The sequence below is a fragment of the Plasmodium cynomolgi genome, chromosome 12 (genome assembly GCF_000321355.1).
Source record: "Plasmodium cynomolgi strain B DNA, chromosome 12, whole genome shotgun sequence".
NCBI lineage: Eukaryota > Apicomplexa > Aconoidasida > Haemosporida > Plasmodiidae > Plasmodium > Plasmodium cynomolgi.
Window position 1 is genome coordinate 1,995,036 of NC_020405.1, and position 26,141 is coordinate 2,021,176.

General features: G+C 41.9%; 7 protein-coding genes across 7 annotated transcripts; 3 read left to right on the plus strand and 4 right to left on the minus strand.

Annotated features, from left to right (window-relative positions):
- Window positions 1-1,232: 1,232 nt before the first annotated feature.
- Window positions 1,233-3,712, plus strand: PCYB_125590 (hypothetical protein; the record flags this gene model as incomplete). Its single annotated transcript, XM_004223892.1, has 1 exon — window positions 1,233-3,712. A coding segment is annotated over one exon (2,480 nt), but the record flags the coding sequence as incomplete, so codon positions are not given.
- Window positions 3,713-4,156: 444 nt separating this feature from the next.
- PCYB_125600 (hypothetical protein) lies at window positions 4,157-6,513 on the minus strand (the record flags this gene model as incomplete). The annotated part of the gene is made up of 1 exon (XM_004223893.1): window positions 4,157-6,513. A coding segment is annotated over one exon (1,203 nt), but the record flags the coding sequence as incomplete, so codon positions are not given.
- A 1,568-nt stretch (window positions 6,514-8,081) lies between these two features.
- On the minus strand, window positions 8,082-10,478 carry PCYB_125610 (DEAD-box RNA helicase; the record flags this gene model as incomplete). Its single annotated transcript, XM_004223894.1, has 2 exons — window positions 8,082-8,094; window positions 8,623-10,478. 2 exons carry the CDS (start codon window positions 10,476-10,478, stop codon window positions 8,082-8,084), a joined length of 1,869 nt encoding a protein of 622 aa, XP_004223942.1.
- A 2,410-nt stretch (window positions 10,479-12,888) lies between these two features.
- On the minus strand, window positions 12,889-14,097 carry PCYB_125620 (hypothetical protein; the record flags this gene model as incomplete). Its single annotated transcript, XM_004223895.1, has 3 exons — window positions 12,889-13,225; window positions 13,491-13,616; window positions 13,850-14,097. The coding sequence occupies 3 exons, from the start codon at window positions 14,095-14,097 to the stop codon at window positions 12,889-12,891; spliced, it is 711 nt and encodes a 236-aa protein (XP_004223943.1).
- A 1,854-nt stretch (window positions 14,098-15,951) lies between these two features.
- Window positions 15,952-18,160, plus strand: PCYB_125630 (hypothetical protein; the record flags this gene model as incomplete). Its single annotated transcript, XM_004223896.1, has 1 exon — window positions 15,952-18,160. A coding segment is annotated over one exon (2,209 nt), but the record flags the coding sequence as incomplete, so codon positions are not given.
- A 2,103-nt stretch (window positions 18,161-20,263) lies between these two features.
- PCYB_125640 (hypothetical protein) lies at window positions 20,264-21,052 on the plus strand (the record flags this gene model as incomplete). Its single annotated transcript, XM_004223897.1, has 1 exon — window positions 20,264-21,052. Exon 1 carries the CDS (start codon window positions 20,327-20,329, stop codon window positions 21,050-21,052), a length of 726 nt encoding a protein of 241 aa, XP_004223945.1. The 5' UTR covers window positions 20,264-20,326.
- A 550-nt stretch (window positions 21,053-21,602) lies between these two features.
- Window positions 21,603-25,608, minus strand: PCYB_125650 (hypothetical protein; the record flags this gene model as incomplete). The annotated part of the gene is made up of 4 exons (XM_004223898.1): window positions 24,204-25,608; window positions 24,053-24,093; window positions 23,460-24,008; window positions 21,603-23,438 (listed from the first exon to the last, which is right to left on the minus strand). The coding sequence occupies exons 3-4, from the start codon at window positions 24,006-24,008 to the stop codon at window positions 21,603-21,605; spliced, it is 2,385 nt and encodes a 794-aa protein (XP_004223946.1). The 5' UTR covers window positions 24,053-24,093; window positions 24,204-25,608.
- Between the last annotated feature and the right edge of the window lie 533 nt (window positions 25,609-26,141).

Here is a 26,141-nt window from a genome sequence, read left to right on the forward strand (position 1 = left end):
TTTTTTTTTTTCAAATTTCGACCTGCTTAAATGCTCATTTTTCATTTCCACACTTGTTTTGGAAACTTTGCATAGCAGCTATTTTTGCCGCGCCGCATAACCCGCTGCCATACCGCCGTCACATCGCTGCCATGCAGCAGTCACATCGCTGCCATGCAGCAGTCACATCGCTGCCATACAGCAGTCACATCGCTGCCATACAGCAGTCACATCGCCACCTTATCGCTGCATCATCACTGCCTGATCACTGCCCTACCCCTGCCACTATTTCAATGTCATTACCACTCGTTAGTCACTTTTAATTTTTTTTTTTGGGGGGGGGCTTCATCTTCATAGCGCAGCGTGATTGGAAAAAAAATAAAACAAAATAACCGCTTGGCAACGCAGCAGGGGTGAAAAAGGATCGCCGAGAAATGTATTTTTTTTTTTTACTTCTTCCCCCTTAATGATCGTTCCCGTTCGGCACCACAAAATTAGCAGCTTTAAAGTGGAGAATAGATTCGTCATATCTCCACATGTGGTAAAATTATATGCACTCCTTTGGTGTAAACTCTACATACATTTTTGTACATAAAAAATAAATGGATTTTTTTTCTCTTTCCCCCTGCACATCACACAGAGAGGGGCCATACTCTATGCACATATTATAAGCACAGTATTTTGTTCTCCCTTTATAGTGAATTTTCTAAATTAGGGGGGAAAAAAAAAAAAAAATAAAACTGTCACCACCTTTTGGAAGCCGCGTGTATCAGCATGGACTCCCTTCCGTGGAAGTCCCTACGAAACGAATTAATTCCACCTCGAAGGGGGAAAGCGATTCTCATAACAGGTTAACAAGCCGCAACAGTGACGAGCACAGTGGCAAGCGCGCGTGAAGTAGGGCGGCTTGAAGAGTAGGTCATGGAAATTGCTAGAAAAAGAGCCAAAGGGGGGATCACCTTAAACGGGGAGCGGACAAGGTCGGAAAATTCGAATGGACTCAAATGTGAACAAACGGCTTGATGGCATTTCCAAGGACAGGCATCTCTTAAAAGATGTTTTTCGGGGGCAATGCGCAAGCCCGGCCTGAGCTCGCAAAAAGAAGGCTTCCAAGTAGTAGCAGTAGCGGTAGCAGCGGTAGCAGTAGTTGGCACCCCGTGACGTAGCCGAACGTAACCCCCCCTCAATCGTGGGGCCAGCAAAAATAATTGACCAGTCCAAACAAAAGGTTATCCAAAACGGTAGGGGAAAAGATGAAGCACAGCAGGGGGGGGCAGCTAAACGAGTGCCAGCCGAACGAGTGTCAGCCGAATGAGTGTCAACCGAACGAGTGTCAGCCGAATGAGTTCCAGCCGAACGAGTGCCAGCCGAACGAGCGCCAGTCGAACGAGTGCCAGCCGAACGAAAGGGCCAACACGCTGAGGAGGAGTAAGTACCACTTGAGAGGCAAAAAAAACGATGCAGGCAAAAACATACAGGAAGAAGAATCGGATGGAAACTCCAACGATGTAAGTGACTCCTCACTGTCCTGCTCGTCCAAATATATGACGAGGGAAGAAAATGTAGAGGAATCGGGAATCATCCACGATTTGCGAAACGGTCAGCTGAATCGAGACAGACTTAACTATGAGGGAAAAACAACAGGGGTAGATCTCCCTAATGATGAAATGAACTACCAAAGGTACGCGCCCCACTCTGTGAACAAAGCATTCACGAAGCAGACCCTGGTATATGACCACTACAAAAAAAAGGACATCCTCCTCAGCCTATGGTGGAAAAACATGATAGATCTCTATTCAGATATTTTAATAACCAACGTATACAGCAACGTAAGCAATATCGATGTGCTAAATATGAATCGAAAGGTGAGGGAGAAAAACTACCAATACTTAAACGAAGGTATTGTCCTCTTTCACAACTCCAGTAGGAGAGAAAATTACAAAATGAGCATACTACGAGTGGTCACAAAGGAACAAGTAAACAAAAAAAACGAAAAAGAAATTTTTTACTCATCATCTATCAAAGATAACACCATCGATGATTCTTTTAAAAAATACTATAAAAATAAATATAAGCATATCCCAGTTATTAAGAGGTACAACTGTTTGGACCTTCCATACTACTGCACGAATTCGAGCATCCTGTACTGCGGTAGGGATGTGATGAACAACCAGGTGGAGACCAACTGGGGGGGAGACGCAGGAAATGTGATTATAGCAAGTAAGTCCATACGGGGAAATATATTTCTCTACAATCTTGGAAAAACCATCGATCGGATTAACAGGATGGAAGATGATGAGGCTGTGGATAGGAGATTGAGTGATGATGCGGTTGGGAGTGCTGTGCCAGGTGAAATAGACTACCACAGTAACGCTTCCCAGGGGGGGGGAGGATGTTCTGATAGTGGAAGTAGCAGCGATAGTAGCCTAGTGGAGGAGGAGGAAGAAGAAGGAGCAGAGGAATACGAGGAGGAAGGGAGAGGACAACAGTGGAACGCCCAACGGAGACATAAGGAAGGAAAAACCATCCCAAGTCGCTTCAAAAAAAAAGCAGAAATTGTAAATAGCAAAAATGGATACCCCAATAATTGGGGTAACCATCAAAGTAGGAAAAATAAATCATCCGAGAGTTATAAAAAAAAAATAAAGGACAGAAAAATATGTGATGGGGAATTACTACTCGAACTGGTTGGACATAACAAAACAGGAAAGGGACTCTTCTTTAAAAATAATTACCTCCTCAGCAATGGGGATGATAAAAATATATTCATCTACGACATTAATGGTGGAACTATGCCAAGTAGCGAAAATAAATATGAAAACGATCACGTTAATGTATCTAAAATGAATCCGTACATTTCGATTAAGACCAATGAGCTGTATAGCAATGTGAGGTGGCTGTATGATTCGCTAGTTATAGGTTCTACGTACAGTGGCTACTTCTCCCTGTTTGATATCAGGATGAAGAATAAGAGCGTGCAGGGTGGCTACAACGAGGATGCGCTGGGCGGAGCCGGATTTGGCAGTGTCAGCAGCGTCAGCGATAGTAGCAACGGGAGCGGAGGAGGCGGAGGAGGCGGAGGAAACGGACCAGGTGCACACTTCCGACGAGGTGTTCACACACACAGCAACGTGAATGTCCACTCTGTGCACAAGAAAATAACCAAGTATGAAATTTCAGACATAGATAAGTATAACAACGATGACAACAACCTGATATGTATGAGTTCGTTAAACAACATATTCATTTTTGACTTGAGATTTATTAATAATAATTTACCTTACAAAATTATTCACGACAATTCGTACAATAACTATAGCATTAACGAGTCATACTTTGAGCCGTACCAAACATCTGCACAAAATGGAGAGTACAGCAGTACCACTAATGTCAATTACTTTTATGACCATTCATACAATAATTATTACAACGAAGACTTTTTCAACTCCGATACCTTTATCCATTCTCTTTTTTGGTGTAACATTGAAGGATTTAATTATATCGGCTCCCTAAATAACAAGGGCATTATAAACGTATTCGACGTGAACAAGAGCAAGCATCATTGTGTGTTCACATATGGGTGCAAGTATATCAAGCTGTTTAAATTCAACCCATTCAAAATAAATAACTTTGTCTCTGTGGATAAGAATAACATCCTCATCCTGTTCACTCTCCCCGATCAGATATATAAGAGCGACTTGGACTTGTACCTGCAGGATAACTTCCGCGAGGAGTAGCGGGGGAGCGGCGGCACAGAGGAGGAGCGCTCACCCCCGAGGTGGCTTCCCTCAGAAGGCTGCCCTCAGATGACTGCCCGTGCTGCTCCCAACCGCTCGTGTCCATTCCGGACAGGATTAATGCACATTGCGGCGGGCCGCTATCAAAAAAGACAAAAGTTGGAGGGGAAAAATTGGCGGAGTTACAAATAATGGGTGATGCATTCTATGTCGCTTTTGTCTCCAATGAGCGGGGCGACGGGCGTGGTGCCCACCGAGGAGATGGCCACACCGTTTGACACACCGTTTGACACACCGTTTGACGCATCGCTTGACACACCGCTTGACACACCGCTTGACACACCGCTTGACACACCGCTTGACACACCGCTTGACACACCGCTTGTCAAACCGCTTGACACACCGCTTGTCAAACCGCTTGTAGCACCCCCCGCCCCGGGCGAGTCGTTAAAGGTGCCCAAATTGCGCAGCTGGGCGAGCTCCCCCTGGAGGGTGAGGTTCTTCATTTCAAGACGACGACCAGGGTTCAGTCTATCCAGCTCCTCAATAAGCTTCTTCTTTTTCCGTAGTACCTTGGCGGTCCTTCCCCGATAGGACTTGTATTTGAACACATCCACTTGGGTATGCTTAACGGCATCATTAATCATAGAAGGTCTACGATATATTTTCACATACTTTGGGGCGTATATCTCGAATACCTTAACCCCCCTGCCAGTGACAGAAAACCAGCATAAGTCAGAAATGACGATATCGTCAATACTTTCGAAATCTTTTCCAAAAACTTTGACAGTGTGTTTAACAAATGGTTTAAGAAGATCAAAATCTGATTGAACATGAGGAGGGTACAAGAAGGAGCATTTTTTCTTCTCCAAAAAATCTTCCACCTTTTCGCTTCTGCACATGTGAATAGTAACCCTATTGGAGATATAAAAAGTCACCAAAGCAAACGGACCATATATTAAATTAATGTAGCATAGACTGCCTAATATTATGGACGAATTTTCCTTCATCTTATAAGTAAATGGTTGAATTCGTTTATTTAAGCAAATGCTGTTTAAATCTATATCTTTGTACAGAATGGAAGAGTATTGATACTTGGTTGGAATTCCTATAGTATCGATAATATATTTTTTTTTAATTGAAAAGTGTTATAATTTAATGTCGTGTAGGGGATGTTCGATGTTGTAACTCCTCCTTTTTTTCTCCTACTGTATATATCTCCTAAGTGCTTATAATTTATGTACTTTAAAAAAGAATTCACAAAGGATGATTTTCCTACATTTACACAACCAACTATATATATGTCTGTTCCTTTTTCTAAGTCCACATAATATTTCATTCTTTCCTCTAGCATATTAAAATTGTAGAACTTTAAAGCTGATATAAATATTAAATCATTTATATGTGCATTTTTTATTTGCCTTACTAAGTTTCGGAACCATATTTTTACCATATCTAGATTTGTTGATTTGGGTAGGCAGTCCACTTTATTAACTAGCCATATGATATTTATGTCTTTATTTTTACATGCTATGTATAGTTCTGGGAGGATAGTATTTTCAATATTTGTTATATCGATTAGGTAAAGAAGTAGAGATTTTCTTTTCATTTTTTTTATCAAATTGTTCATGACCTCATTTCGATCTCCTTGGACATACTTACCTGTGCTTACTTGCATTTTTTCTACGTCCAACTTTTTCATGTCATTTCTTTTTTTTAGGATATCTTTTTTCTCGTAAATATTTACGCTCCTCTGGTCGATACTGTACGACGGGTCGTAGTAGTATTTTTCTCCTCTCGAAGTCACTCCTGCATCCTCCATTTGGTTGTTACTTACCCTTCCCGCTTCATCTGTTACACTCTTTTGTTTTTTTTCTTCCTCAACTTGGGTGAAACGATCATTCGGGATATTCCCTTCCGCGGTGCTTCCTCCTTTTTGCGCTTTCTTCCTATGTGCCACCTCCCCCCGTTGATGCTTCCCCCGTTGATGCTTCCTCCCACGAACAACCTGTTCCAACAATTTGTTCACTTCGTTTTTTACACTGCGGGTTCCCATTGGGTAGCTCATCTGAGCGGGGGAATCACCTTCGGAGGGATCACCTTCGGAGGGATCACCTTCGGAGGGTGCACCTTCATTACGGTCTCCCTTTAGAGGCGCGTCTTCACAAACGGGGGACATTCCCCTTGCGTGAGAAAGTTCCATTGTAGGGTTGGCACCACTAGGAGAGGTCCTACCCAGGGATGCGTGTTCATCCGGTTCAGTCTGTGTGGAGGATGAGCTCCTTTTTGGGGTCCCCCCCTTCCTCCGACGCTTCACCTCCTCCTGCAGCTCTGTCCTGCATTTGATAATATTTTCAATCCTGTTCGTGTCCACCTCGCATTGCGTGTTTGAACATTTATAATGCTGCAACCTGTAGCACCTTCTGCAGAGGATAATCTTCGTCTTAACCCTAAAACTGGGGAAGTCATTTACATCGACCTTCACTCCATCAGGAACTGAACTCACTTCCTCCCCCTTCACTTTGGTGTAGAATTTTATTCGCCCATTGCTGTACTTTTCGTACACACTAAAGGGGACGAACCCCGATTTTCTTTCATCTGTGGTTTGGAGGAACTCCCCACATCCTATACAGGTTAATTTCCTTAATGGGTTAATGTAAAATTGGTCCTTTTCAATTGTCAAGGGGGAGTTATTTTGGCTACTAAATTGTGGGACCCTTATGTGGGCACGGTTCAAACGGGCAGTAATGTGATACCTGCTTCTCTGGAGGGCGTTTTTTAGAATTACCCCAAGCATTTGTGGAGTTGTTTCGCGTATAATGTGGAGGGGAGCGATGGTCCTTAGTTAACTTCCACTTATGCGGGGTAACCACGTCCTTACTTGCATACACAGATGTGTTACCCGATTTTCATTTTTCTTCCCTACAGCTCTGCGCATGTTACGCCGTTGCCAATAAGATTTGACTCGAGGAGAGCTTTCAAGCATATTTTGCGCCACGCTCGGTAGGTGCCTCTCTTTAACGCATCACAGGGTTAAAAGTTAGTTTTTTTTTTTTTTTTTTTTTCCCCTCGCAGGTGCGAAGCAGTAAATGCTGCTGAGCAGGCATATGTATACGATTTGCTCTTTAGGAAAAAAATTCACTCCTTAACAGTGGCACTTATTCATCCATTACTACAATATTTACAATTTATTTTTGTGAAGAAATGCCTTTTTCAAAATGTAGGGGACCGGCGACAAGAAGGATGTCGTGAAAAGGTGCACGGGTGGGAGTAACCACACGGAAGGGAGTAACCACACGGAAGGGAATAACCACACGGACGGGAATAACCACACGCATGCACTGTTGCATATCTGTAGGGGGGTGGGTAGTTGCTTCCTCCGAGTACTCTCGTATAAGATTAAGAAGCCATACGTGGTTTTCTCCCACTCCATCGGCAAAACAGAGGGACAGTTCCAAGTACCCACATGTGAACCTTTTCGCAAAATTTTAATTCTGCCTTGTGAGAAAGTTTACCCATCGTTCACGTGGACATGTCGTGGGCACACCGCTCGCCTGAGGCGAAGTTGTGCAGGTGAGGAGGCATGCGCTGGGCGCATGGAAAAAAGAGGGTAAAAAAGGGGGGAAATTGGTGAACAAAGGTGAAAAATGGTGAAAAGGGGTGGAAAAGGGTGAAAAAGGGTGAAAAAAGGCGATAATACGCATAAATATACACACACGTGCAGCACTTCTGTTGGCCCGGTTTACCATTTCCTGTTTGGCCGAACAGCAGCGTATATGCATATAAACATTTTAAAAATTGGAACAAACAAAAAGGGGTGGTAAGAAAAAAAAAAACTCTTAAAATGGTGTGCGCCCGGCTGGCGTGAAGAATTTCAAAGTGGGCGAAATTGCCTTTGCGCGCAGGGGGCGTGGTGTGGTGCGCAAAACGAAGCAGTCACGAAGAAGTAGCGCAGAAGCCACGCAGAAATGATGCAGACGTAATGCAGACGTAACGCAGAAGCCACGCAGAAGCCACGCAGCAACGCCGGGGTGGTGGTTTGACTGTTCCTTCCCTTTGGGCGAGGTTTCCTGCAAAGGCGTTGGTACTACCCCAACTGGGCGTAGTTTCCATGTGAAGGGGTTCCTATTGCCCCCCACACCTCTGGAGCGTATTAGTACGCACAAATGGACTCGCCTTCCCCCCCCCGAGGGGCGACAAAAATTGGTCTTGGCAGAGGGGCGAGAAGACCATCCCCTCTTTTCTCCCCCTTCTTCCTTCCCCAAATGAGTCCAGTCCAGTCCAGTCCAGTCCAGTCCCTTCACTTCACTTCACTTCACATCACTTCACTTCACTTCACCTCACTTCACTTCACTTCACTTCACCTCACTTCACTTCACTTCACTTCGGGGGGGAAGAAATCATAAGCTCAGAATCGATTTCCAAATCTGAAATGACACACTGGTAAAACTGTTCTATTTGCTTAATATGAACCAGCTGATGTTTGCTTATAAAATTAATGGCCATTCCTTTGGTACCAAATCGACCTGTCCGTCCGATACGATGAATATACGTTTCCATATTCACTTTTTTGTTGGAAAAATTGTTACCATGATTTCCTGAAATTCTTCCTTGATAGACATAGGGCAAATCAAAATTGATAACTAAGCTGATGGTGGGTACATCTATACCCCTGGCAAGCAAATCTGTGCAAATTAAAACTTTGGAAACACCACTCTTAAAATCGGACATGAGGGTATCCCTAGTTTTGGGATCCATACCTAACACATTTGCCTTCTGTACTTGATTTCTTGTAAATCTGCTAATTACACTATCAGCACAGATGAGAGTGACATTGTGACCTCTCTCCGTCATAAACTGATACAGACTATACGCAGAAACTTTCGAGTTAACAAAAATGACACACTGCGAAATGCTCATAGAGCAATACAATTCAGAAAGGTAGTAATATTTTTGTTCGTCATTTTCTGTTAAGAGATAATACTGCTTTACACATTTCAAAGTTAGGTCTTCCTGACGGACACTTATTTTAGATGCACCTGGAGCAAATTTATCAGCAAAGGATCGTACGTCTTCATTATAAGTAGCAGAGAAGAGAAGAATTTGGCAACGTTTTGGTAAAAATCTTTTGATAGTTTCTACTTGGGAGGACATGTTATTTTTAATATCAATTAAATCATCAGCTTCGTCAAGTACAAAAATTGATACATTTTTTGTATCCACAAATTTTCTTTTTAATAAGTCTAATGTTTTTCCTGGAGTACCTACGTATATTTGAAACCCCGCGTTTTTATTATATCTATCACAGAGTGGTACAGCTAGGAAAACTTTGACAGTTAAATATTTGGTGAATTTTCCCACTACTTCGTAATTCTGTTGAGCTAATTCCCTTGTTGGACAGATACACATGGCTTGCAATGATCCTTCATTTCGATTAATTTTCGATAGCATAGAAATGACAAAGGTTAGTGTTTTTCCTGACCCATTTTGAGCTTGGGCTATTAAATTCTTGTTACTGTTTAAAATGTAGGGAAGAGCTAGGCCTTGTATTTTGGAAGGGGCGAAAAATTTTAAATACGTCAGGATTTGTATAAGGTCATTATCTATGTTTAATTCTTCCCATGTATTTCTCGAACGATATAATTTGATGTCTCTCACTTCTTCATTATTATCATTATTTAATGCTTTGCTGAAATCGAAGTTACTTAATTTTCTTTCTTTTCCATTGTCATCATTCATTATGTTCATATTTTCTATCATTGAGATGGCTTCTTCTTCGACTGGTTCCTTCGTTTCTGCGTTTTCTATTATATAATCATCGTCGTCATCAACTAAAGTTTCGAATTTTTTCTTCATCACAGTATCGCCTTTTTTTTCAGTGTCTTCCTCCTTCTCATTGCTTGCACTAACATCTGTTGTGCTTGTTCCCTTGCTGAAGATCTCTTGTGTTGTTTCCCCCTTCGCAAGGGCCCCATCTTCGTTCTTCTTCCCACTGCCAAAGCTACTACCAAACCCACCGAATCCGCTAAAGCCGAACTTGTTCATACTGCCACTACCATTGCGCCCTTTATCTTCGCCAAACTCAGCAAAGAAACTTTTTTTTCCATCTCCAAAAATGCTACCTGCAGCTGAAGATCCCTCCTTTGTGCTATTTCCTGTGTTGTTTAATCCACCGGAAAAATTAAAACTGGGAAAAATGCTTCTATCAGTTTTCGTACTAAACAGATTTAGCAGTTTGTTTCCTGTCTCTTTCTCTTCCTTCGTTTTATTCTCACCATCTCTTTGCGCTGCCCCTTCATCTTTCTTGTTTCCATTAGTTGAACTTCCTTTGTCGTCCCCTGCCTCTGTTTCGTTGGCCTTGCTGCTGGGTAACTTCACCTGACTGAGTCCCCCTGCACCTTCTTTTCCCTTCCCACTCATCATGCTCAGCATGGTTTGCATGATTTTGGGGTCGTCCTTATTCTTCTGCAGGTAGCTCAGCAGCATATTCATGACGTCCTCCCCACCTGCTGCAGCCTTCGCGTCGTCCTTACCGTCGCTTTTCCGATCGTCCTTGCCTTCGCTTTTCACATCGTCTTTGCCTTCACTTTTCACGTCGTCTTTACCTTCGCTTTTCACATCATCTTTACTTTCCACCTTTGTGTCTTCTTTCTTTTGTTCCTGATCGGCGGTGGAAACCTTCAACCCCTCGTTCTTCGAGTTGTCATTCGTTTTTTCATCGTTGGTTTTTTCCGCACTGGGGGTTTCCTCCTGTATGCTCATTTTGTCAACTGGTTTGTTTGGTTATACTGTGGGGGGGGGAGGGGTGCTTTTTTTTTCCTCGGTGTGCTTCCTTCCTATCGTGCTTCTTTCCTATCGTGCTTCTTTCCTGTCGTGCCTCCTTCCTATAGTGCTTCCTTCCCTCGGGGTACTTTTCTACTCACCTGGGGGTATGACTCCTTCGAGCGTTGAGGCAAAGTGGCTACGCGTGTGCCTTGCGAATTTCTCTTCAGGAGCTACCAGCTTGGGGGCTTCCCTTTGGCGCAGACTCACGCAGAAAAATGAGGGTGCTTCCACCTCTTGCACAGCGAGACTGGGATGTATTACTCCCCGCAGCAAACGCGCAAGCTGAAAGGACCCGTTAAGGAAATCCTCACTTTGGTCAACCGTTTTCCTGCTTCGTTGCTTTAACGTGCGTTTGGGCCTTTTCTTAAAAAGCCCTGCATCTGGGTTGGGAACATACTATATGTGCTACTTTTTCTGCAGTACAAGAAAGAGTAACTGTGGGGGCTAACACAAATGGGGGTGTTTTATTTATTTATTTTTTTTTTTCTCATGGCTTTCCTGGTAGCATATGCCGATTTGCCGCTGTTACGTCGTTTATTATATGTAACTTTTTTTTTTTTTAATCTCAGGAAAGATATTGGCTAATGGGAATTTACGCTGCTGATTCCCTATTTACTTGGGCTTATCTTTCCCGTTCGCATGATTGAAGGGATTTAAAAAAGGTAAAATAAAATAGCAAAATGGTTGATTAAAAAAAAAAAAAATAAGAGAAGCAATTTTGAAAAGTGGCGAGTTCCCATCGAAGTAGTCGTAAATGGTCGTCCCCAGCAGCGATGTAGATATGCTTATCAATACGCATATGTACAGCACAGCGTAGTGCAGTGCGGCGCAGCACATGTGAGGGGGCGAGCAGGCGGACGAAAGAACGAACGGGCGGACGAACGGACGAACGATCAATACGAGGGAAAAGAACGCAGAACGCATGCTTACACTTCCGTACATTTTCGTCGCGTTACATTTTGTGCCTAGGGGGGCACAACCAGTATACTCATGGCTAGCCACACAAACGTTTTTTTTTTTCTCTCAGCTTTTGTTCGGCACGGTGATTGGCGAGTGCAGAGTGGTGAGCAGATATCACAGGGTGCATTTTTTTTTTTTTTCTTCACCATATGTAAACATAGGCAATCGCTTCGATCTTTAAAATGGTAAATTTTGTTACGTGCTGGACAGTAGAAGCGGGATACCTCTTTGCTGTGATGCTGCCTTAGCAAAGTGAATAATTCAAAGGGGGATGGGGGGGGAGAGAAAAACTGTTTAGTTTAGCTAGTTGTCGCTTGCCGTGCATTGCGTAGGGGCTAACAAAATTAACCATTTATTTCCCCCTGTGGAAAATAACATCATGCTGGGGGGGATAAATCCTTTTTCTTTTTTTTTTTTTTAAATAAATAAATCATCACGCTAAGGGGGAAGTAAAACAAATAAATCCATTTTGTGCACATTTAAGATAAAATATTTGGTCAAATAAAAAAAAAAAAAAATGACATACCAACTCAAGAGGTGTTAAAAAATAATGCGCAAACAAGTATCAACAACGCGAGAAAATGAGAACGCGAGGGTTGAATTTCATTTTTTCAACGCTGCGATATTTTGCTGTTTTTCTCTATGCGTTGATGTAGCTTTAATTTGAAAAAAAAAAAATGGACATAGTTACACTTACGCGATTTATGGAAACTTTAAATTTTGCAATGACTTAAAAAGGGAGGAGGGGGGAGGAAGACTAACAAATTTGTTTCCACGTTCGTTCCATTTTTAAGGTGTGAAAAGAATTGATAAAATAAGTCGCTCCTTCCGCCTTCACGCGCATATGCATTTCGAGGGTGCCACCGTATTTGGATACGCCGTAAATGGGCTATATGCATTCTGTATGTGAAGAATGGGGAGAAAACTATCCTGTGCATGGAGAATGGGAAGTGTTATCCTGTGCGTGGAGAATGGGAAGTGTTATCCTGTGCGTGTTCATCCACGTGAGCCTCTCATGCACTCCGCTCCCCGTGCAACAACGCAAAATGATCTTTAAAACAAAGAAGCTTTTGCAAAATTAAAAGGACGTGAGTTCTCTTCAATATGTATAAATGCATCCTTCACACACACACAAAAAAAAAAAAAAATGTCTGATTTGAAAAGATGAGTGAAGCGCAAAAAGCTTGTCTCGCCCCCGGACTGGTTCTGACATACATGTGCCCTTTCCCCACGAGGTGCTCATGCATACCAATAATGCGAGTCCGTACGTAGGCACCTTATGCGCAACTGAGAACAGGGGCGATGGGAAGGCGCCATACACCCACTGCATACATCTGTACGTACTCACGCGGAGATTCCTTCTGCTCACTGCTTACCGACGGCACAGCTACCCACTGAACACCTTCTTGTAGAACTGGTTCAAATTGATGCGGCTCAAAAAGGTGCCCACTACTTTATGCTGCTCCTTGGAGCATTTCCAAAAATTAAATAAATTGTAAAAGGAGAGAAACAGGCACAGAAAACACAACAAAAACCAGCAAAACTGAAACGACATCAACATCTGTAACGTCTGACACAGCCATATGAAAAAGTTTGCATAGAGTGCATACCAAAAAACCTTCTTGTCTGTGCCATTCAGCAGGCTTTCTTCTGACGATTTGAAAATTATTTTGTTGGAGTAGTCTTCATTGGCGTCGATCCACCATATCATCTTTACCAGGAACCTTAAAAGGGCGAGCAAAAAGAGGGAAGAAAAAAAAAAAAACACGTTATTATATGCACGTTATTATATACACGTTATTATATCAACGTTATTATATCAACGTTATTATATCCACGTTATTATATCCACTCCATTATACCCACGTCCTTGTACCCACGTGGTTACATCCGCACATGTGTGTACGTGCACACCTGCAGGAACGCATAGCGACCGGGGGGAGAGGGTTCCTTCCCTGTCATAACCCCCCTTGCGCTCTTTTTACCCACCTGCCGCTAATATTTTTAACCAAATAAAAATCCAGAGAAACTAAAAAGAGGGTAAATGCAAACGTGATGATAAAGTCATGTTCATTCGATTTTTCACTTCGAAATAGGAAGGGTCCTATGAAGTATCTGCAAGGTGGGGGACAAATCAACATGGAAAAAAAAAAAAAAAGGAATCATTTGAATTTATTTTAAGAAGGTTAACCCATATGGTAAAATGAACTAAATAATTTAAACTCTCTCGGTGCTGTGAAAGATATAGTAAATACATTTTGAAAAGGCAACCACTGAAATGTCTGCCTCTGTACATGGGCATATATATGCACGCCTCATCATGCGTACAGAGCCATGCAATTTATTACAGTGACACGGCAAGGAGCTTAAAAAAAACGTGGGCGAAACAAATGTATGGATGATTCGTTTTGTTGAGAAAACTGTCAAAGTATTTGGTCAGGTCGTTTTTATCAAATGGTGTTTGGTTATTCACACGGAAGGAATTGTTAAAGGAATTGTTAAAGGAGTTGTTAATGCTCATTGGGGTTCCTAAGCCTGTTGGGAACTGCGCACTGCCCGAATCATTGTTGGCGCTAGCAAATGGGTGTCTGTCCATTTTGCTTTAGGGGGTAACATGTGTGGGGGGTGAGTTTAGATGGCTCATGCAAAACTGACTGCTCAAGGTGTGCCGCTAGCGGATGAGCATGCTACGGAAGGAACGTCTACAATTGTGTGTACAGACGTGGATCCGTGTGTCTATTCATATGAGCAGTATAGCGACGCAGAATATGATCAGGCATAAATAAATTTCTTCCCCCCTTATAGTAGCAACATGGACCACTTAACATCAGTCAATGTGTTAAGCCGAGTTACATTTCATTTTTGCCTCCACCCCTCAAAATGATGACAACGTTTAAGGGGATCTCCCTTTTGGTGCCTCTCCTGTTGTGCCCTTTCTCCGACTTGTTCTGTTATGCCTCAAATAGGAGACGTTACACTACCAAGCGGTATGCTACGCAGTGTATACTACTCAGCGTTATGCTACCCTGTGTTATGCTACCCAGTGATATGCTACACTTGGCTTCCCCTACCTTGGCACAAAAGGGGGCATTATTTTTTGTAAAGAAGCGCCAAAATTGGATGGTGAATCATGAAGACTACTTCCCGGGTGATGCCTCCTCGTCACGTTTGTTTGTATTTCTGTGATACAGTTTCTGCGGAAATTTTTCTCAAATCGGACACAAACCAGAGGGAAAAAGGAGTAAAAAATGGCACATGTATTTAAACATGCCTATTTGTTCATTCGCGTGCTTTACATTTCGTCCGGTTAACACCTTCCATCCAAGTGATGTGTCCTTGCGCAGTCCGCTCGCTCATATTGAGTACTTTTTCCCTTTACAAAAACGGCAGCGAGGTTTTGATCAAAGGTTCTCGTTTTTTTTTTTTTTTTTTTTTTTTTAATTTCTTGCGAGTGTGAACTGCTTGCCCTATGAGTGAGCTGCGCATATGGGGGAACAATTAAAAAAAAAAAAAAAAAAAAAAAGCAGTTATGGACGATGCGAAGTTGCGTGCGCCCGGAAATACACCGCAACGGTGACGGGAACGAGTTTCCAAAAATGTTCTCAAGGGGCGTTAAAAAGGAACGCCCCAGTGAATTGCTCAAAATGGGGAAGCCGAACCCAACCGCAGAACGCAGCGATGAAGTGTTGAAGTGTTGAAGCGTTGAAGCGGCAAAACTGCACAGCGGAAAAGCGGCAAAACCCAAATAACGACGTGCACGAGAGAGGAAACTCCCTCGCTGATAATTCTTTTACATCGCCGGCGCAGCGGCACTATTTAGGCCCACCTCCCTTTTAACTAGCTAAACGGAATTCGCGCCAAGTGCCAATGTAGAACAATCACAGCTGCTTTTCGGAATGAAACAATTTTTGTGACTGTCCCCTTTGACATGCATCCCATTACTACGCAAGTGTACCTTTAGCAAATATACATACCGCTTTGCATAGTAAGATACAAAAAAAAAGGCGCCGCAGAAGGATGCCATTTTGTCGTTAAGCTGTCACTCCGTCAATAGGCTGCCACTCTGTCGTTAAGCTGTCACTCCGTCATTAGGCTGCCACCTTGTCATGAGGCCGCCACTCTGTCATTAGGATGAACCCTACCCCCAACCTTCCCTGAGAAGCGCGAAAAGGGGAAGAGGGACATTCCAGCACTCACAGATCATGGCAGCGTGACGAACGTTACAAATTGCAGACTTGAACTGATTGCGCCTCGCAGAAGGGTGAACCCTAAACCATCCCTTCCTCTCCAGTGAATGCAAAATAGGCGCACTGAAAGGAAAAGGAAGAAAGAAAAGCAATATATATGTAAGGGAGAAACGCTAAATATATGCTTCATATAACAAACCCTGTAATAACCACCCTATAACAGTGACACAACAATAAACCTCTACTACACAGAAAAAAAAAAAATGAACGAAGACCTGAAGGAATTGAGCAACTACAAATATGAAGGAGAGTCTGATGATAACTCGAGGACCTCCAACTCGGAGGATGATGAAGAAATTGAAGAAGAAATTGATATCTATCTCAACAATATTAACGAGAACAACCTGAACCAGATTAACACGTACCTTATCCAGTACCCACTGAGGCCAAAGTACAGACCATATAACTACACGAACAATATCCAAAAAATATATGCTTGCAAAAATTATAGCAAATTAAAACAAATAAAAAGTAAATGCAACACAAATGAAGAAACGTACATTTTCGAATACAAACTGCACGAGTATATGAAGGAGGAGGAAGACTCTCACGACTCGATTGCCATTTGTAGGGACTCAGAGAATGACAGGAATGTAAGCAGACTAATCAGCACGAGTGTTCTCTGCGAGTATATAACAAACTGCGTTTGCTTATTTCAATACAATGAAATTAAGAAGAAGAAAGAAATTTATATGGTCCCGTTGAAGCATATCTATCAGTTTAAGCCATGGCATGATAGCATTAAATTAGATACAGACGTGGAAGGGAAAAACAAAATCAATGAACCTGCTCAGGCAAAGAATATAAAAGAAAATGCTGAACCAGGGGAGAGTAAGTACCCAAGTGAAACCAACCAGTCACTTACTCCGGAGCATCAGTGGACAAGTATTGTAAATATTTATGAACCAGATTCGCTTGAGGCTCATGAAATGTTGGAACTTTTCACCAATGTCAACAAAAAAAATGATATTCTTAGTTGCAGGGATGATACAGGAGGTAGTAATAACCCTGGGGAGGGAAGCAGCACTGTCAATGTCAACAGCTTAAGAGAAGAAAACCCTAATGGGGAAGTCCCCCAAATAATGTTCCACAATGATGGACAGCAGTACCTAAATCATATGTGCAAAAACGCTAAGGAAGATAACACGAGTCATTTACCATCAGATGGCAATGTAAAAGATCGCAAGTCGAAGGATAGCAGTAGACACAGTAGTAACCTGTACAGAAATGAAGAAGACGTGAGTACCAACTTGAATATGCTTTATTTTTTTTCTCTAAACTTGGATGAGCAAATTTTAAAAATAATGAGATTGAAAAATGTTCAGAGGTTTGTCGAAATTCAGAAAATTATAAAAAAAAATATTGATCAGGATATTTTACTAAACACTGTACAGAAATATTGTGTCAACGTTTTAGGGTTATGGATCATCAAATCGAAATATTTATATAAATTTTTAAAAGGAAAGGAACCCAAAAGTGAGAGTGAGAAAAAAAATAAAAACTTGGAAATTTTCTCCTACGTGGATTACAAAATAAGAGTTCGCGATTTGCTACTGGTGATTATATTCAAGCAGGTAGAGCCCATTTTACTCAAGCATGTGTACGACATCAGGGTTGGGAGAAAGGGTCTTAACGATGCAAGGAAGAGAGGGGAGAATGATAATCGTACCTATGGGGATAGTAATAGCAACCTTAGCAGAAATGCAGATCCCGATGCAGATTCCAAAAAAATCAATTCTTCTACATCCATCCTAATGGAAAATTTCGAAAAGGCCACCAACCTACCCAACAATGCACTCTCAGAGATGTTTCTCCCCTTATGCGAATATAAATATACAGGGTATTTTTTCAAGCACAAAATGGACGAAGAATTTGTAAATAACAATACCCAGTTGTGTCTATCCATTAATGAAAAGTGGAAAAAAAAAATGGTGAAAATTGCCAAAATTATTCAAACTTATAAAAATAGTAAAATAATAATTAATGATTACAAACTGGATATTAGGACATTAGAAAAAAACATCACAGATATGCTACACAATAATTGCATCCCATTTGATGATATATATAATAAGATAAGAAAGGATGCGAAAAATACGAGCATTGATTTACCCTTCTTTATGAAAGCGCTAAATAACATCGCCCTTCAAATTAACAACATCTGGTTTTTGCGTATAGAGAATCAGAGCGAGTTTAACAAATGCAGGAATGCTGTTATTAACATTTTCCAAACGAACCATAATTCTGTTTTCTCAAAAAATGAAATCGTGAAGCATGTTGAAATGGTTATTCAATCCCCCTTAACCATTCCTGATATTTATTTTAGGAACATCTTAAAAGAGTTCTGCGTTCAGAGGAATGGGGTGTATTTATTTAAGGGCAACGATCAGCTCCGCGAGGGCGAGGCAGCTCGTTGCGGCTGAGTGCGGAGGCCCGCCCAATGGGAGAAACTCTACACCATTTGTTTTGCATTCCGTTTGGGGGAAAATCCCAAGTCGGTGTGGCGAGATGAGCAGCGAAATGTGTAGAGAAATGTGTAGAGAAATGCGCAGCGAAATGTGCAGCGAAATGCGTGACACCTTCCTTTTTTAGTAAACACATCATGTGTAATTTTGTTGGGACGGTATCATTCTTTACATTTTTTTTTTTCCCCCACCATCGCGTGGCGAAGCGTCCACGTTGTGCTGTGGCATGCCTTCATTGTGTGTCCCTCCGTCAGTTAAGTACGTACGCACGCACCGGGTTAACCAAACTGTTGTGTGTGGTTGGAGCATATATGCAATGCAGTTTTACGCGCATCATATGGCCCATTTTGAAACCTTACATGATTATAAAAAATATATATTTGCACACTTTTTTTAATTTTGCGACATCTCTACTTTTTTCTTTTTTTTTTTTCGTATTTACAATAACTTTTTTTTAAAACTTTGCAAAAGTGGGCTGACACACTTTGTCGGTAATTTTTCTTTTGGCCCTACGTTTAGCAGTGTGAATCCCACTAGGCATACGCGTATCGTCCATGGTCGCTTATGGGAAGAATGGCATTGCCGCTAATGATGACCGCTCGGGCAAAACTCGCCTATATGCACACAGCCTCTTTGTACGAAACCACTTCGTCCTCTTTTCGCATTTGCTGAAAAAAGGTTCGGAAATAATTTCCAAGCGGCGTCCTACACCAGTTTATAGGAGTGCTAAAAGCATGTCCCTCATCAGCCAACGTACGTCGTGGAGGAAGTTTTTAAATCATACTTCTGGGTAACTTTGATGAGCGTCTTTTTTTTTTTTTTTTTTCTTCACAATGCGCCGCTTGGGATAGAAAATTATCGTTTTCTGTGCATGTCCTGTGTTTTACGTGAGATGTGGATGCGCCAAACAGGTTCTCACTATTATTCACCTTAACTCACTGCTTAAGTGGGAGTTATCCTTTTCCTTTATTCTTCACTTTTTCGTGTTATTTTGTGTACCAATACGTGGTTTCGGGGGATTTTTTTTTTTTTTTTTTTTTTTTTTTCTCACAAAATCATACACCTTTTCCTTTTTTTGGGCATAAAAGTATCCCCCGCTAGAGAAAATATTTTTCCCTGCGCATCGCCTCACGAGAATATGCAAAACGTTTTGACGTCATGAAACACACGAATGCGCTTTTCACGTTGGCATAGGTCCATTCCCCTCTTCGAAAGTACGCGTGGGTAATGTATTCAACTGTTTGCATTTACATTTATCCGCTTTTAAGGTTTTTTCAAGATCCATGAGTTATTGGCACTCACCAGAAATTTCCCCCTGTGAAATCCCCACCCCGTTTTTTCTCATCCTTTGAATGCACGTCTAGGAGCACTGACATTTGCGGCAAATATACCACGTAGGCACATGTGCAGGTAAAGCAATCCATTTGTCTAGGAACGCCTTTGAGTGGTCATTTTGTGCGTGCCCTTTGGGGGTATTTTTACGATTAGGATGGGAGTTTTCCCAGCCACTACTTCGCGTGTGTCCGAAACCCCATTCAGCATGCTGCTTCTTGGAGCTTCTTGCCGTTTCTTGGCGCTGCTTACCGCTCGTAACCCCTTCTTATCCCTTCTCACCCCTTCTTACCGCTCGTAACCCCTTCTTATCCCTTCTCACCCCTTCTTACCGCTCCTAACCCCTTCTTATCCCTTCTCACCCCTTCTTACCGCTCCTAACCCCTTCTTATCCCTTCTCACCCCTTCTTACCGCTCCTAACCCCTTCCCACCGCAGACACAATGCTGACGACGTATAACATAATATGGAAAAAGGAGGAGGGCGAAAACGTGAAGAATGAAAAGAGGTGCAAAATTCTGAGTGAGCCGTCAACAGGGAACACACAGAGTGACAACCCATCGCCCATCTCAGAATTTGATCAACTGGTGAACGACGTGGAGGACCTGTTAGAAGAGCAGCAAATTAACGAAACGGAAAAATTATACAAAGAATCCAAATCACCAAATGAAAAATTTAACAAAAAAAATAAATTAAGTATTACAGATTTATCAGCCCAGCTATGGTGTGAACAGCAACTGGAGTTAGTTTTAACAACAGGGAAAAGGAGAGAAACAGAAGCAATGCGATTAGGTATAGAAAGACATGAAGTGTTAGAAAAAGCAGATCATCTCATAATTGATGTGGAAGTAAATACGAGAGAAGAATCCTTAGGATACCGTCTACTGAACACAATTACCCTCTTGGGACAACTATTTGAATGTAAGAAGGCAAGAGAAGTGTGGGTTTTTGGGATCATTAGAGGCTACGTATTAAGAGGCATAATTGATGAGTTAAGAATTGAATATGATAACGTTTCCAGGAGGGAATACTTAATAATTTCTGATACGAAAACGAGGAAGGAAAAAAAGGAACCAAGTCTTGCTCAGAAGAGAACGTCTGCTATACAAGTACAAACGTATTGCCTACTGCTACAGAATTTAAGAAATGGAAAAGCGGACTTTAAAAAGCTGTTTGAAATATACGAATGCGATCCCATGTTTGAATTTACCGCTATTGATTTGATAAAATATAAAAACTTGGAAAATTTATCCAAAGCAGTAAATTGTCTCTTTCTCAGACTTCCAAAGATTAAAGAAGAAATGGAGATTGTGTATGAACACCAAGGAGTTGAATTTTCTCGAAATCACATCCCTTATTTTTACCACTCCACTTTGTATACTATTAACATTTTGTTGGATTACTGGGACGGCAAGCGCTCCAGTGACGTGGTGGAAAACTCCGACAAATGGAAATGCAAGTTTTGTGACTTCGTCAGGAACTGCGTCAGGTGCCCTTTGGACGCCTAACTGCTCGGCTCTGAGTAGCAAGCGGTGAGCGTTACGCGGATGACACCGTGTTGGCCTCTTATTTACTGCAGGCCTGTCGTGAGCCTATCCCCGTATTCCCGCGAACCGGTCCGAATGACACTCGCTGTGTCCACTTCCGCACCGAAGAGAAGTCCGTTTTTGCCCACGCGCACATGTGACACGTCCCTCTCAAATTGCACCGCACTCAAGCAACATCCTGTTTTTGTTTCACCATCTACGAAAAAAAACTTTTTAATTTAAAAACTTATTTTTTTAAGGTTTGAAAAAGGTACTAAAAAAAAAAAGGGGGCATCCGCGTCATGCACACACTTGAAAATTAATTTAATTTTCGCAAATTTATTCCCACGCGATGAAGCAGTCGGGGCGTGTGAAAAAAAAAGGAAGGCATATCAGACAAACGCAACATAAGCGTTGCGCACTGGGGGGGGTGGGGCCACTTCCCCGCAGACAAAACAAACCATAGATAAAGCAAAAAAAAAAAAAAAAAAAGGAGCAAACAAAACAGAAGCGATGGCTGGTTAGCGCCGCGTTAAAAGTGCCTCCTCCGCTGGAGTTTCCCCACCTTAGGAGTCGGCCTTTTCTTTACACAAGGACGGCTACCCCCCGCGTACTTCAGCTCAGAAGTGCCAAACTTACAAATACGATGGTACGCCTTGAAAAACTGCCTCACAGCAGATATGACAATTTTCTTAAAAAGGTGATCATCCAACTTGGTTAAGAAATAGTATGGGAAAATAAAATACTGCACATAATTTTTAAAACACTGATGGTGAAAATAAGTGAAGTTTGTTTGCAAATAATTGGAGGGGAAATAGATATGAGTAAAACTGTCCTTTTTCTCATTATCGTCATTTATGTAACAATTTGTCATGTGTGAAAATATATGTTTATCCATTTTTTTACCTTTGTAGACATTTTCGAACAGTGAATTGGTCACTTGTTGCGTGACATTTTCGAAATAATTCACAAAATCGTCAATTTCGTCATTTGCATATTCATGGTTAATATCAAATTGGGAGACATTATTAACGCTAACGCTGCTCCTGTTTTTATTTTCTTTTTGTATGTCATGGAGAATGCTTACTGTTTCATACGGAATGCAAAAATTTCTAAATAAATTATTGTAATGCTGAATGTGGTCATTTTTTTTTTTTTTTTTCCTCTTCATATTTTTCATTTGGCAATTATATTTCAAAGCTGACTCGATGACGGTTCTTTTCAGTACACAATTTTCACCAATTATTTTTTTTACATTTTCGAGCAGGTCATTCATGTGTACTGAGCTGTTAACCGTTTTGCACTTTTCCCCAAGGTGGTCATCAGTTGCAGTAGTAGTGGCATTTTTTTCTTCCTCCAATTGGTTTACTCCGTTGCGCAAGTGTGCATCTCCATCGTCTGCAGCGGCTCCAGCGGCTCCCGCGTCTCCATTTTGCATTTTTTGGAAAAAAATTTGCGCTTCCCTAATTCCGTTGTCCAATATGTCGTAACTTGGATCGTTATAAATGCACCTATCGCTCAGTTCGTCAATCCTCTTGGCATTAAAACTGAAGCTGTACATTTGTGTTTGGTCCCTATCCTCCTCATCCTCGAGGAGGTTATTCAAGTCCACTGCCACAGCATCCGTGTAGTAAAAGTCATTATATTCATATGAATAATCGAACAGAAGTTTTTCTTTACACAGAAAGCACTCATTCGGTTGATAATTATTCGTATCAAATATAGGCATTTTCTGTGTATAATTATTTTGTATATAACTATATAGTCTTTCTTCTATGTCGTTAAGGTTTACTTGGTTGCTCAAGTGATGGCTCATTTCGAAATAGGTACTCCTCAGGTAGAAGAGAAAAATTTCCTTGAAGGCGCTCGTTTGTGCGAAGAATTTCTCGTCGAAGATGTGCAGGAAGGAGCTCGTTATGATCTGCTCTGCGTTGTTCTCCTGTTCACGCTCTCCGCTATGAGTGCGATAGGGACAAACGGCGACATCGTCCGTAGAGTAGTCTGTGCTTCCCAATCCCCTCAGGTTCCCTCCCTCCATGGCGTCTTTGGAAGGCTGGATTTTATTACTGCGTGTATCTATTCGGTTGGACTTTCCCTCCACGTGTTTTTCTCCCCACTCGTCGCTGACCCTTTTGCTTACCTCCTGAAGAGGGGCTCCCCAATTGGCCGCTTCCATTTGGAACTCTCCCCGCGTTGGATCCGTCTGCTCATCTCCCGCGCGCGCGAAGTAGCCCCCTTCGGGATATTCCGCCCGCTTCGCAGTTTCACCCAGTTTCGAAGTTTCACCCAGTTTCGAAGTTTCACCCAGATTCGAAGTTTCGCCCAGCTTCGTCGTTTCACCCCGCTGACCGCTCCGCCCACCTATCATCTTTGAGAGGGAAAAAAAAACGTTGATGGGAACCAGCTGCTTGCTTAGATAAAACTCCCCACTTGTGCATAAGTTCCAGACGTTACTCTGCATGGCTAGTTTGTTTCCAAACGAAGTATCCTCCTGGGGGTACTTGTTCATAAAAAGATTGCCCATCCCTTTGGCGACTGCGAGATTGGCAAATGAGTTACTACTAGTGACTTGCGGCCCATACAATTCCGTAACGGGTCTGACTAAAAAATTCTGTATGCTCCTTCGAGGGATCCAAGAAGGAAAAACATAACTGCTAATATCTTTTATCTCTAAACACTTCAAAATATTTTTAAACATGACCTCTCCATTGATGTAGTTTATATGCACATTGTTATCTTCAGTCACGGTGTAATAATTGGACAGGCTAACATCATACGTGTTTTGATTTCCATAAATAAAATCAAAAAAATTCATCTCCCCGTCGTTGTCCTTGTCGTTACTACCGCTATTATTGTTGTTGCTGTCGTTGTTGTCATTATCTGAGGAAGAGTCATTATCATCGTTCTCTACATTATGCAAGTTTTTTTTTTTTTTCATTTTTTCTATTCTGCGCTTCGTTGTTTCGCCTTGCCCAAAAGAAGTTATCCATTTCGTTGGACTTTTTTCCAAAATGGAATATGTCCTGTACGTTTTTGTCGAAAGGGGCGTCTTCTTCTTCTGCTTCCTTCCGTTTGTGCCCCTCAGAGGTGGATATGTAAAAAGCGAGCGTTTCAGGGCGTTTTTCTCTTTTACTTTTCGCAAGGCTGTTTGCCTTCCTCGCATGGCCCACCGAGTTGGGATCCCCACCAGGGGCATACTCACCAGGGGCATTTTCAACATCACCAGGTTCCTCCTCATCTGTCAAATCGATTATACGCGATGCAAAATTCTCCTCGTGATTCTCCCTCTTGGCACTCTTCAAAAAGGCCGAATCATTCACACCTTCGTAGTTCCTCTCCACACGGATGGTCTTCCGATCCGCCTCCCACTTGGCATTGTAATTAAAGGAGTTACAATTTTTCGTAACCATATTTTCATACACATCCTCAAAAATAGAGTACTCCTTACAGATAAAAAACTCAATAGATATACTCATATGATCCAGATAAATAATTTTTTTTCTGTTCCTATTCGCACCTGGTTTTTCTGCCCCGCCACTGGTGTAGTATTTATTTTTTTGGTAATGATTTTCCAAATGGTTTAGCTTCTCTAAACTTGAGCTGAATCGTAATCCGCACGTAAAACATTGAAAAGCTTTTTCTTTAAAATAGCTCCTAAAAATTTCTTTTAGCGAATGTGCATTCACTTTAAATTCGTCAATGTTGGCTAGTACTTCTAAATTTTTTTCTTCCTTTTCATTTTCCTTCTGTTCATTTTGCAATTGCGTGACTAAGGACACTAGCAGCAGAATGTCATACGAGGACAAGTCATCGACGTAGAGTACTTGGTTGGAGACGCTATTAAGTATTCTTTTTCCGAAGGCGGGGATTCTATTACTTCCTCGAGAAGCACCTCCTACGTTTTCCTCACTCCCAATGTGGTAATTATCAATGCTCTTATTATCACCGTTAACGAGGTGAATATTTTTCCCACTTTGGGGGCATATCATCCCGCTACCTCTTCTCCACTCTGCATTATTCTCCCCCACGGACACTCCATGCACCTCCATTTCACCTACCCCCTTCTTCCTTATGAGTGCATCGCTATAGCTATTCCCTCCACTCTTGGCATAACTGTATAGCCCGTTACTACACCTCTCTGAAGAACTCTCAAAACAAATATTCCTATCGATAATTTCATTACATTCAATGGTGCAAAATTTTCTGTTCACGTGCAAAATATCATGTTCGTTTGTTAAATGGTCACTAAAGAGGAAGTTATAAATACTTCTTAACTCCTTTACTTGATTGATGTATTTGTCCATGTCCTTAAAGTGGTCTATACATACGTCATTTTCACTTAACCTTTGCTTTTTGAGCGATTCGAAATTATTGTATAGTGATACTCTGGGTCGTTTGTTCACATGACCAAAGTTATCCCTACTGGGGTATTCTTCTTCCTCCAGCATTTTTCTCTTGTGCGCGACGAAGAAGTTGCTATACGGGATGTTGTTTATGCTGTTCTTCGTGGCGTATTTGTTTAATATTTCTTCGTCCATTTTGTACAACGTGGGGGGGAAATGGGAAAAAAACAAAAAAAACAGGGAGAGGGTAACAAACGAACGGGAATTCCTACGCGGGCATTGTAAGCGGGAATCCTACGCGGGCATTCGACGGGGGAATCCTATGAGGGCATTCTAAGCCGGAATCCTACGCGGGCATCCTATGCGGATAAATAATTCGCCTGCGATTTTGTTTTCTCCCTCTTCGGCTACGCGACTCGGCGTATGATTTAATCCCCTACTATATGCGTCCCCCTCTGCGTATATAACACAGGCAAACAGGCAAAAATTCCCCTTGAAAATTGCGCCTCACCCATTTGAGCACAATGCAAGAAAAATGCGGCTGACTACGTGCGCGCAGTTTGAAAAGGATTATTGCGAAGGGGAGGTAAAGAGGATCTCCTCCTCGGTAGCGTAAGTTCACGTAGTGTTATGTTTATAATATGTACACCTGCGCATACAGGTATAATATACTAGCCAAAAAAAAAAAAAAAAAAAATCGACACGGAAAAAAAGAGAGGAGAGATCCT